Source organism: Anarrhichthys ocellatus, unplaced genomic scaffold (assembly GCF_004355925.1).
Source record: "Anarrhichthys ocellatus isolate YVR2014 unplaced genomic scaffold, GSC_Weel_1.0 scaffold65, whole genome shotgun sequence".
Lineage (NCBI taxonomy): Eukaryota > Metazoa > Chordata > Actinopteri > Perciformes > Anarhichadidae > Anarrhichthys > Anarrhichthys ocellatus.
In genome coordinates, this window is record NW_022280095.1 from 1,545,880 (window position 1) to 1,558,903 (window position 13,024).

The 13,024-nt window shown below is 39.8% G+C and overlaps 1 protein-coding gene across 1 annotated transcript; it reads right to left on the reverse strand.

Annotated features, from left to right (window-relative positions):
- Positions 1-1,939: 1,939 nt before the first annotated feature.
- ufm1 (ubiquitin-fold modifier 1) lies at positions 1,940-9,958 on the reverse strand. Its single transcript, XM_031872744.1, has 6 exons — positions 9,784-9,958; positions 9,624-9,680; positions 7,669-7,726; positions 5,877-5,916; positions 4,395-4,427; positions 1,940-3,059 (listed from the first exon to the last, which is right to left on the reverse strand). Coding segments are annotated over exons 1-6 (264 nt in total). The 5' UTR covers positions 9,786-9,958; the 3' UTR covers positions 1,940-2,985.
- Positions 9,959-13,024: the final 3,066 nt, after the last annotated feature.

Genomic DNA, 13,024 nt, shown 5'->3' on the forward strand with positions numbered 1-13,024 from the left:
TTCCATTCCCTGGTTCCCTATTTCTTCGTCTGGCTCACTGACCTGTGGCCGCTGGTTTTGTCTACTCTGTGTCTGTGGAGGACCACCAGATCTCATTTTAGATGTTGGATGCTTTTAATGGGAGGCCAAGGAGCATGCTCAACGTGTCATTTATAAAGCAGTGGGAGTCAATGGGAAAACCCGTTTTATAGCAAGTGGGTCTTGATTCCTCTATCTCTTCTTCTCACACACCCAGCTTCATGCACTGCCACGGCGATCAGTCAATACGACTCTCATCCCTGTGCCAGCATCCTGTTTCCTGTTTCTCTGCATGTCAGACAACAATTCTGGAGACTTCAAACCATTCTCTGACTCATCATGGACGGAGTATGGACCAACTTTGGTCGCAAGACAAATCAATCAATGCGACAAGTTTGCTCATTGTGAATTTTTCAAATTTAATAAAACCGCCAACTCAAGCAAATTTTTCAACAGGTGATTTGCACTGCAAAATATATAGTTTAGCAACGGTAGTATGTCATTCTAAAGTTCTTACCTGTTTATGCGTCTATGTCTGAATAAGCATAGGTGCAGGAAGAAGAGGGGGACATATTTGTTGCAATTTAAGGAGAAACTGGTGTCTGATTATGGAGATAAATTCAAAAGGGTGCAGAGCCGTGGAGGACAGACCTGCCCACGCTCAGTTCAATGCAACCCAATTTACCAGCTACTGAACATCTCTTTTCCTCCGTATATCATCCCAAATGTTGAATCAGCCCACAGCTACACACACATCCCCTCCTCCCTTTCTGTTTGCATTGCCTCATTTCAACTAAAGGACTCCCAGTTTTTAGCAGAGACTCTCAGCCTGACCATGATGTGGCATCCGCCTGCAGGATCTGTTTTATCATAATGTTCCCTGGGAGCCACGATGGACTTGCAGATGCCTGGAATGGTTCTGCTGCTGATGCGGTGGCGGATCAAAAGAAATTCTTCTCTTGTGTGAGTCCCAGTCAGGACTTCATCTGGGCAACACCGTGAGCCGTTCATCCTGAACTCGGCTCAACCTGAAATGGGGTTATGAAGCATCTTTCTACCTTGTTGCTTGTAAAGATTAAAAATTCAGCACCCATTATGTTTAAGCGTGAAATTTTAATTTCATGCCTAAAAGAGCGCAGAATCAGAGCAGATTTTTACCCCTTTTAATTAATCAATGTTATCTTTTATTCGTGTGCTTAGCGAGCACATAACAAATGTCAAATATTGATGCTAGCCTGAAAGCAACCATCCTTGACGAAAAAAAAGAAAAGATTTTTAAGTTTTAATTTAACCAGGAACACATAGTGCTTATATTTGTAATATTTTGCAATCAACTGCAACAATTACAATGTTTTAAGGCCAACACTGCAATACAGAGGATTACATCTGCTGCATCCAGGGCACTGTGTGGTCTTTTCCCATTTCAGGAGTAAATCTCTGGTGAATGTACCCTGCAGGGACTTTGATTAAAATAAATGAGAAAATCCATTTGTGATGGCACTCCAGCCCCCCCCTCGCCCCATCTGAGTCTGCATCTTAATGGATGGTGCACACAACGGTGTGCTTTCTCTTTTGCATTACAGCATGCACGCTCCATTATTCTCTCTAGCCTATTTTTTCTTTACCAAGTATGCGTTTTTGTTTTTCCGAGGTGGAGAAAGGGAACCAAATCAGAAACAAATGACTCAGACCTTCTCCGATAAAGCTGATTAATGCGAAGAGGATAATAAGCCACGTTCCTCATTAATCAGTCAGAGAAACAATGACGCACATTTCAGAACAAACTACTGGTCTACCCATTGGTCATGATTTTGTTTAGGATGATAATCATTTTGAGACCTAATATGAAGGTAGTTTTTCTATTTACTGATTTTTCAAATTGGAAGCACATCCTGCTATAAGAAAAGACACAGGACCAACATTTGCAATTAAACAGTGAATTTATTTCCAGATGAAAACCTATGTTTGTGGTGGTGTGGGATGAACAGCTATTGATAGCCATTGTGACACATTCTGGGGCCTCCACATTTAAATCAAAGCTTTTTGGATGCCTGCCTTGTTTTCTCACCACCTGCTCCTCAGCTCCTAATTAAGCTAGCAGTGCATATTAAATAGTTCTACTATTCTCTCCATTACTCAATGTAGTCTTTTTAGATGTATTGTGCGATGAGGCCTAATACATGGCTTGAAATACAGAGACAAGGCATTTTGGAGAGTACAAACTGATGCTAAAGTGTAACCTGACAGAGGGCAGCAAAGATCCACGTCTGCACCGTTTGACAGATGAGCATGTCCTCCTTACATTAGCGAAAAATGTTCCTTGAGTTATGGAAGGAGCTGCTCCACGATACAAGTACAGACCCATGATGCAAGTTTTATTCATCTTGTGATAGCCTGACAAAAAATATCATATATCAAAATATATTAACAGACAATTTACCAACAGCCACTTAATATAACGACAATGGTCCTTAAAAGCATGTTGTGCATATATTTGAACCTCCCATATTACCATATTCACAATGCTGATGAAGACAAAAGTAAACATTGCAATACAGGCATGTGTTGTTCTTGTTGTTAGTTGTATTGATTTATTGTCATTTACAAAGATACAAAAGCGAGAACTGTTGAATCGGTTTGTTAATCTCAGCTAAATCATTTCCATGATCCATCTGCTGTGTTTGTGTATATTAATGACTCGGTACCTCTGGAAACTCAAGATGTCACACCAATCTTCTGATGAAACTACGCTTACCGACAAAAAATAAACTGAGAATGAAGAAGCAAGGGAGCATGCGAGGTTGTGTGCATTTCATCATCAAGTTTAAATATACACATTCTTCTGTGAGTCACTGTCAGTTGTGGGCCAGAAGATGAATATGACACACGCTGAGGTGTTTCCTGGGTCTCAAGTGTTCTATGATTCTGCCGGGTGAGTCATTACGTCGTCAACGTGGAAAAGCAGCATCAGTCTCCTCGTCCTCCCACTCTGTCTCTGGGAATGATGCGAAGCTCTGAGCCATGTTTAAGAAACACGTTTCCTGCAACACAGGACAAAGCACCACGTAAAATCACAGTTATTAATCTGTGTTCTTTAAAAAGGGCTTTTACTGTCGGGTAGTTACACAAACATTTGGATTAAATGTAACGGTTTCACGACATGCTCAGAGGTGTCTAAACTGAAGGATTAAATTATTTCCGGCACATTTGTCCCTCAACGGTAGCCAGCTAATGAGACGACAGGTGGATTTAGGCGAAAACACACACAGCGAGTTCATTTGAATAATTTATAATACTGCACGATGAAAACAACGGATAGCAAATTAATTTAAAACTCATTCCTGTTATGCCACAGGAAATGTATATTATCGGCCTCATAAAGACGGGTTAAGAAAAAGAGATTGTAAAATTACACAAGATCAGTTTCCACCGTGTGCTCAATCCGATGAACAAGAGGCAGAGTGGCTGCAGTGGGTGAAAAGGGCAACCTGACAGAGGTGTCTGAGCCGAGGCTATTATTGGCAGCACGCAGCTTGAATGTTGTGAATGCTCACCGCTCTTTCCTTTCTTAGCAGAAAAGCCCCAATGCTGCCTTCGGTCAAAGCGGGCATTAACTTCTCCTGCTCTATGCAGTAAACCCAGTCATCCATTACACAGTCAGTATGAACCTCAGGGAAACACAGAGGAGGCTGACACGGAGGAAAAGTGATTCACCAGGGCCTGGCAATAATGTGGGAATCTTAAACCAAGTGAATTCTGACTAAACAGCTGGGTGCATCTGGTTCGCCTCCGGGAAGAGGTCATTTTTAAATTGTATTCAACATTAAATACTGCCTCTCGACGCACTGCATCTACATTCATGTTTTAGTAAACACAATGAGGCCGGCTCAAACACAGACGTGTCAGGATAATTAGGGCTATTTCAGTGACTCAAGCTTATTTAGCACCAATATAAATGTGGCAGGATGTTTAGGCGTGCTCAATGGTGATGTAACCTTGCATTATGGTGCAATCTTACATCACCCTTGGGTTTGGGACAGATTGGGTGAAGTTACTCTACAAATAAATATTTTAAAAACATCAACAAGGCGGTTTTTTGCCTTTTTTCCCCAGAATTTACTTTTCTCTGCCTTCTCTGTGCAACCACCCACAAGTGAATCTGTCAGACTATTAACACAATGCCTCCAGCATTACCAAAGTGCATTATGAAACATATTTCATTCAAGTTCCACTTTGAAGAAAGCACGTTGACAAGTGACAAAGAGCTTAAAAAAAGCCCCAAGGTTGTTTATGTATCCATGTACCTTAATATGTTAGAATGAAATGAAAAGCCCTAGAGCGGCTTTTGTCGAGGTATATAAAAAAAACAAACTCACCTGCTGTCTGGGCAGGGTTGATTCCTATTCCATCTACAAGGCAGCCATGAAAGAAAAAACAACCCAATGTAAACCCAAAATATTGTCAAGCAAATGACATCAGCACATAAATTAAATTTACAATATCCTCAGTTTATCCATAATGATATCAAAAATAAATAAATCAGAGTGTGCCTCAGCAGCAGGCAATTCCATCCGGGTGATAACAGAGCAGCCATTAATTCTGCACTGATGAAAACGAAAATTCATATTTGACATGGCAGACATATCTCAGACATTTGAACACAAATCACATTAAATCTTATTTGGCAACAGTCGTTATTCCCACAGCACCCTAAACACGTCATCTTTCTACGAGAAAGTACATCGGGCAGACTGTCTCACACTGTCCGTACAGAGCAGAGGTAAACTAAAACATAATCAGATTTGATGCGGCGCCGCATGGTTTAATTGGGAAACAATGAATGAGCCAACAATTTGCCTTCTAACCGCCACAAAGACCATTTACTGTTATTTGTTCAGGTGATTACTAGAACTGTGGTCACAAGTGTGAATCCAGCGAATTCTTTCTGTATTTATTACTGGCTCGGGTTGATTTGGACACGCATCTGTTGGATAGTTGTAACACAATAAAACCTTTTCCCTCCAAGTTCAAACTGCTTGAATTGAGTTGTGTTTTCAGCCTCACTACATCATGTTGTAAGTGAAGCTAACTCGTCTCTCATGTGTCAATCATACGTCAGTGTGTGTTAGTGTGGGTCTCGGAGCTGAGATCCTGCAGTTCCTGCTGGTAGATGAACACAGGTCATAGATCGCTTAATGCCTCTTAAACAGAAGGAATAGCAGAGACAGAGCTCTGCTTGTACTCTCATGGATTGATGGCCAACATTGCTGAGAGTTTAAAGTGAATAAAACACCGCAATTTTCTCCTTTGAAACACCAGGACTCAAAGTACATCGATACATTTGCCGTAAATTCCACACGGTGCTGGTGTAATGTTACGGATGATACCGCCTATCCTCTCTGTGAGACTGCATTTTATTTGGATTTGGCAGGTAACATGCGTTTCAGACTGTTGTTTCTGTGAATGCTAAGAAAGTTATTTTCAGTTTTAATACTGTACAAACATGCAAAAGGGAAGCTCATTATAAAATACCTTTTATTAATATTTAATAACAAGTCGCTGCTAAGAAGAACCGACTTTTAATCAATTTTAAATCAATATTTAGTGTAAAATTATAGATCTTGAGTAAGTAGGCATGTCAGCGGGGTAATGAACCCCGACATCACACTGCTGTTAAAAGATTTATTTTGTATAAAATCCTCACAGCTTGTAATTGAAGTTTTGAAACTCAGCTGAGTTTTCAAAACATATCTGTAAGGAATGAGAAGAGAGTCCCTAATAACTGTCAAGCTGGTAAACATGTCCCTTTTGCTGAAGAGACAAAAAAAAAAAGACAAAGACTTTTCCCCTAAACTCACCATTTGTTATGATCGCACTGGTTGCTGATGGCACTTTGAACTGTAAAAGAGAAAATCCCCATTAGTGAAATCCACAACATTGACATTTAAGAGACTTCAGCAGCACTAAAGTATTTTTATTGAATAAACAGAGACATGTTGCAACCCAAATCTGCTTGGCCTGAAGACTCGGTGTGAATAAATCATCAAGAAGAAAAAGCTTTTTTTCACCGAGTCAGCGCACTCAGATTCACCGACTTCGTTGGGCGACAACTTCAGAATTGGAGCCGTTAAGATGTCTTCACAAACAAACTTGGTGTAACAATCAGAAAGAAAACGCTGTGTATAGTGCGTTTGGTTTTCAGTCTTTTGCCAACTTTTATGCTTAACAGACACACAAATTCAGGCCTGCACATACCACACACACACACACACACCCACACCCCCCACACACACACACACACACACACACACACACACACACACACACACACACACACACACACACACACACACACACACACACACAGTTAGGAGAGCGCCTCAGGGGAAAGATAGCCACGCTTGAATTTCTGGAAGAAAATCAGTCAGCATGGTCACAATTCATGTCCTACTTCAGTGTTGGACAGAGGACGGTGTGGGCTGCTGAGATTTGCAGTGAGGAGGAGAGAGCAGTCTGTCACCGGGGAGATAAGGTTAGAGAAATGCTGCTCACCAAACTACTGGCCAGGTAGCACAGTACACATGAATCATGAAACACACTCAGGGATGCACTTTCATGTAGCATAAAACTGGAGGATACAGTATGGTTTGAATCACCGACTGTTGGGTAATTATTAAATACGATAATTTACATTTCACGTCTCTGTAGAAACGCATGATCGCTGAAGGCAAAGCTGAAAACACACCCTTGTTAATTACAGGTGTAATAGAAGCAAATGAACAGCTGATGTACACACAGTGTAGAAGCAGCACATGAGCAGCAGCTCCAGTGCTCCGTCAGTATGCCGTCAGCCACAGCACTGCTAAGCTGAGTGTGAAATTGAAGAAGCTTGCCTAAAAAGAGGCTGTGGGTCTCGGTCATGTGTGTAAGGTGTGTGTGTGTGTGTGTGTGTGTGTGTGTGACACATGGGGAATTACATGACCTGTATAGACAGCTGTACTGATGTACACATAAGCTAATCTGTTCTACCAGACAGTCGGGTGGCTGAAACGTACTAAGACTGTTAGTTTAGTAAATGTTATGCATAATTGCCGATACTGGATTTGCCATATAGAAAATAAAGCCTGGTCGATATAGCTTTTAAGGCCAATACTAATAACCCAAAAAACAAACAAAAAAAAAAAAACAGAGAATCGTTTATCTGCCGATATTGGTTTCTCACATTATAATAGACATTAACAAACGTTCTTAATCCATATACTGGATGTGCATGTAAATAACATGAGTTTGTAGAATGTATTGACACATCCTCCTGTGTATGCATAGGAGGAGAACATACTTCTATATTTAGAGGGTGCCCACTAGTACATATGATTTTTCCTTCCTTTTCCTTCTAAGATTCCACCTTTTAAGTTGATGCCGAGTCTTGTTGTGATTGTATGTCAGTGTTTTCTTATCTGAAAATAAACATTAGCATATATACCACATCTCCATATAAATCTATTGGACACTAAGGCTAAATGAAAGTTGTGCAGTGCAGTCCCACATGAAAACAATATCATAGACTACCGTTAGTTTTTATACTGGATCCAGTTCACGTATCACTTCCTGTTGATGACTAGACATATTAATAGAATAGCACAAACTTACCTCCTCAGCTGCAAACTTCAAAACTGCTGTGAATGGTGTGCTGTCGGGGACACTTAGTCTGTAAAAAAATAAACAACGCATTAAACAGGATTTTAAAAACACCCTAAAACCCAGCCTTTACTTTACCCCCCATTGTTTTACTTTTTAATTTGTAAAACACGAGTACCACAGGATTAAATATCATCTCTTAAACGTTTGACCTGAGCTTCCATTGACAGGTGCTTGGACTGCTTTAGTGCTGTGGAGCAAGCCACTTACACCATTTATGTTGACCTCCATGGAGAGGAGGAGAACAAAAGCAACACTTCCGAACAGGGCTCAATTTAGTGTAACATTAACTTCTGTCAGAGTCATTTTTGTCAGAGGATACAAAACCATTTAAGGTATAAATAGTTACAATACAAAACAGAAATCAGACATATATTCTGAGATGTTGGGTAAAAAAGAAAAAAAAAAAAAACTTGCAAGCCTAGAGATGCAGTCGCCAACTAAGGAAGTACAGAAGTTAGGAAATTAGACCATGCATTATGTGGCATAGGGGACAAAGAGATGCTTCAGTCGGCATTTTGAGCCCAATTTCCATCTCTCGACAATATCAGGCAGATATGCTGTTTCCTGCAACAACGTGGCTCATTCAGCATCATACTTAACAAATTCAAGAGATCCAAAATATGAAAATTACAACACAATGCAAAAAAACAAGAACTTAAAAACCCATTGCTAACACTTAGCATCATATAATTTGCTAAATAAATCATCAGAAGAGTGTTTTTGTGCTTTAGAACAAAAAAATGTGGAAAGAAAATCAGACCTTTCTAAAGTAGTATAGCAGCTATGACAGAGTTGTACACGTCATTTAATACTAATTCCTCCCAAATCTCTCTCTCTCTCTCTCTCACTCACACACACACACACACACACACAGTGTAAGTCATCAATATAACTCAACTGCAAAAAAAAAAATCTACATTTGGAATTCCCACAGTGATTATCCACAAAAAAACACGATGGAAAGTAAAAGATAAAATTATAGACAGATGAGTGCGAAGCATGTGTGACAGTTACTTCATACTGCACAACATGTGGCACTTCTCATTGGATATGAGCTCCACATCCTAGGGTCCTATACACACTGTTCTCACTAGCAGGAAACTAAAGTAATTTACTTAATCTGGAGTGACGTGAAAAGAGAGTAATTGTATTTTAAAGCAACTGCAAAAGACACATCCGATCAAAAAAATGTTGTTGAAAAGTGCAGAGTTTGAGTTTAAAAAGGCATTCATCAAATAAATCTACTGAATGGGAAAGTTTTTTTTCTGTGTGCCACTTAAATCTGATTTTAAGACACTTGTAGATCATGACGAAATTCTGTGACGTCACACATTGGAAGCATTACACACACGTGTGAAACCTGAAGCCTCCAGTACACACATGCACTGACAGTTGACTATACAGTGAGCTCAGAGACATTTTGTGTCCAGGGGTAAAATGTTTTTAATGAATAATATTTTTCGCAGGATTTGTCAATGACTCCTGTCTGTCATCTCACAGGACTCACAGAATAAAGAGCTCAGTGACACATGTGTTTTTATATTAATGAAGACCACTACAAGACCAGATGTTTAACGCTGCTTGTCCATTTCATTCAAAATAGAACTCAAAAATGCTATAATGCCAGCCATAATAACTTCACTACATATAACATGTGTAAAACGGAAGTTAACGGAGCTGTTGGCTAGTAGACATTTGTATTCAGTATCAGCATGTGAATCACAGTTGTACACTAACATATGTTGTCTCTATGACCACGTTCTCTGTAGCCAGAGTTAAACACACCAACAAAGGTTTCCACGACGGCACGAAATACCGATATCTGCTGCAGCGGTGAGATTAAATGTTAAATAAAAATCTAAAGACTGAAAAGCAACCGACTGTACCCTTAAAGCTGTACTCACACTTTGTATGGAAGCCGGGGGTCCGACGTCAGAGTGATTTTGAACGTTACTTTAGACCTAATGCAGAGGACAGAAACACGGTTATTAGCACTGTCATGTTGGCTAACGAACATGAAATGTATTCAGAGAAAATTACACACAAAAAAGCGCAGAAACTCACATCTTTTGGGCGAGGCGACTCCGTTTTCAATCTGTTTATACACACCCGGAAGTCGGAAGGACCCTTACATACACGTCATCCATTTAGTTCTATTTTTTGACACATATCTGAGTATGTTTAGTCTTTTCAAAAGTATCGCAGTCTATTTCAATACGGCGACGTTCGTTCTAGATTCTGGAATGATTATAAAAAACATGTATGGTATTATTCGTCGTATTTACTGTCAGGCATTTATATGAAACTACTAACGTTTCACCGTAATTGACAACAGAAGGCGCACTGACATTTTCTTGGGCGCGTTAATGTTAATGCAGATTGGCACCTCTCTCAGGTAAACCTAATGTAACATTTAAAAAAAAAAAAAAACGTGTTTGCGGTTTTGAAACTTGCTGGAGACCAGCAATCAATGTGTTGAATGGAAGAAGAGCTTTAATGCGTTTCAACTGCCTCACAAACAGTCCGGGTAAGCGCTCTCATAATAGGGCAGTCTTGTATCGGGAGAGACTCCAAAGATTTGGTTCAAAGTATTTTGGAGCAAACGGATTTAAGGCAGCAAAATGTATGAGACATAACAACTTCAAGTGCGACAGCGTCAAACAGCAGGGCTATAGAGACTTGCATTCTCTTAAATAGCCTTCCCTAATTATATCTAATTCAACACAGGCTGGAAAAATAGGGAGGGGACAATAAGGTGCATGTAGGCAGGGTTCACAATTATAGAATGATAAAAATAGAAAATAAAATATATAAATATCTATTTATGTCATTGCATCAGTAACCATTCAAATGTTCCAAAAAGGTAATTTGAATAGTAATTATTGCCCTCTCTCCCAGCTTATGCTTAGGGAGTTATAAGGGGAGTGGTATTGAGCTATTAAGTAAGATATTTAGATATTGAATAGGCAAATTTATATCGTTTTCATAAGTTATTTATTAATCTTAGCCCTACTTATATTTTGATACATGACTTATATAACAATTTATATATTTCCTTGTATCTTTTTATTATTATATAATTGTGAACCCTGCCTACATGCAGCTCATTGTCCCTAAGAGAATGCTGGTTTCTGTACTGTTTGACTCTGATGAAGACGCGCTTGGCGTTAGTCCTCTAATAAACAGTGTTAACTTAAATCAACACTGGTCAGTGTGCTCAACAAGGCAAATATGCATCCAGAACCAAGTATTTGAACCCGGTAAACGCAGGGAGTTTGCCAAATTATGCTATTATGCCCGGATTGTCGGGCCACAGTGGCAGCATTTCAGCATCCAAGCGGTATCACTTCTAGAGGCTCCACATTCATCAAAGTGTGAAAATCCTGAGTATCGCTCAGTAGCCACGTCAAGCTGTTCACTGCTCTCATCAATCCAAACAAAAAGCATGAACCAGACTTGTTCAGTTATATTTTAGCTTGGAAGGATTTCACACCTGAATAGTGATGGATGGGCATGTGAAGTTGAGAAGAAAGTCTATCCTAGGAGTAGTGCAGACTGTACAGATATCTCTTAAGTCGGATTGTGCTGGTCTAATCAGAATGCAAGTTTGCACTTTAGTCTGATCAATTAGGCGATCTGTGTGACCTCCACTTTTCTACTCAGACCCATATTGAATGATTATTTAAAAAACATATACTGTATGTGATATTTTCCATTTATTGTTGAACTATTTGTTTTAATAAGTGGATGAGGATGACCCTGGACAAGAGACTGAATGTTCATCAGAAACAGAAAACCGGCCACAGGATCGACTGAGAGCAGGTCAACGGTCATCAAAATCAGTGGACGGCCAGAGAAGGTTCAAGAAAGCCACTGTGACTGAAGTCCCACACATAGATCATGATGACAACGAAGCCAGCTCCGTTCACTGAAGAAGACTTTGAAATACGAAATACGCTTGAAACCTCCGAAAGCAAGTAAGTGGGGTCTTTTAGCTTTGATTATTATTATGAAATTTGGTAATCTACGAAAAATATGACAAATCGTGCATGCGTATTCAAATGTTCATTACAAGCTCTTGTTTCAGAGATAATACCGGAGTGAGCTACACTCTTGGTGCTGTGCCATCGAGAGAGAGAGAGAGAGAGAGAGAGAGAGAGAGAGAGAGAGAGAGAGGATGATGCAGTGTAGGCAGTGGAACGACAGCTGGCAAAGAGAATGGGAGCAGATGTATTATGATGACTCAGAGTTATAGTGCAGACACTCAGGCGCACACCTCTGGGATTTCAGAGGTGGGTCTTCCCCAGTAAGAAGTACAAATGCAGAGGAAGACGGGAGGCTGAAAACAGAACAAAGGTAGACCGCTTTTGCAGAGCGTGTGAAAAAACGAATGTGAAATCTGAAGCATGTAAGCTAATGAGAAAATATATCTTGTAGAATCTTGTTTGCGAGTACATTATTTTTATAGATAACGTTTAGGTTTCGACACTAAATATATCAAATGCAGACAAGATCCCTTGAGCATTTTCTTTTATTTCACGTTTTACAGTTGCCGTTAAAATAGTGACTTAATTCAGCATATTCAGGACACAGTAGAATATATGAAGTAGTCAGATTGAAGTTTCCTGCCTGATCTTACTCTCCTTGTTCATAGAGAGAATTACATAATCAGGTTCCATACAGAAATTGATTTTCAGACTCTCTTAATCCGTCATTGTGGTAAAAAAACATTTGCTTTGAAGCAGAAAGGCTAGAGAAAGATATGACAGTTGTCCATCATCCTCTTGAAGGAGCCCTGAGAGTGCGTAATAATAATCGAATACTCATCCTCAGGGAAAGGGTACAGACTTCATGGTGGCCCAGGAAGAAAAACCAAAGCATCATTGGTAAGTAGTGCACAGTGTGTAAATGAAATTTAAAGCCACTGTTTGAGGTGTCTGACTTACAAACACATATCATTCTCTATTTATATGTAGGACATTCTGTTGCTGCAAATACTCTGCAACACCCCCTCAGTAATCCTTTAGAGTTTCATGTTGTTGGATTTTTGTGTGCCACTTTTGATTCAGCGGTTTTATGTTCCTGTGTTGTGTGTTTCTACTGGCCACACAAAATCAGCCGGCATGGCTCATGTAGATAGCTTTTAAATCGGTTTAGTTGACCTGAGAGATATATCAATACTCAAGATACAATGTAGTTATGTGAAAAGCTTAGACTATGCTTTCATTTATTTCCTGACCTCACCTCTCCCCACACTGACAGCAGCCCGCTTGATAAGCCTCAAATCACCGGCTTGTGTTGGTTT

Excerpts from the sequence above, each read along its gene's own strand:
- ufm1 (XM_031872744.1), bottom strand. Across the intron at positions 5,917-7,668 it reads TGAAGTTTGCAGCTGAGGAG|TTCAAAGTGCCATCAGCAAC; the intron begins GTAAGTTTGTGC and ends TCTCTTTTACAG. Across the intron at positions 4,428-5,876 it reads CAGTGCGATCATAACAAATG|ATGGAATAGGAATCAACCCT; the intron begins GTGAGTTTAGGG and ends GCTGCCTTGTAG.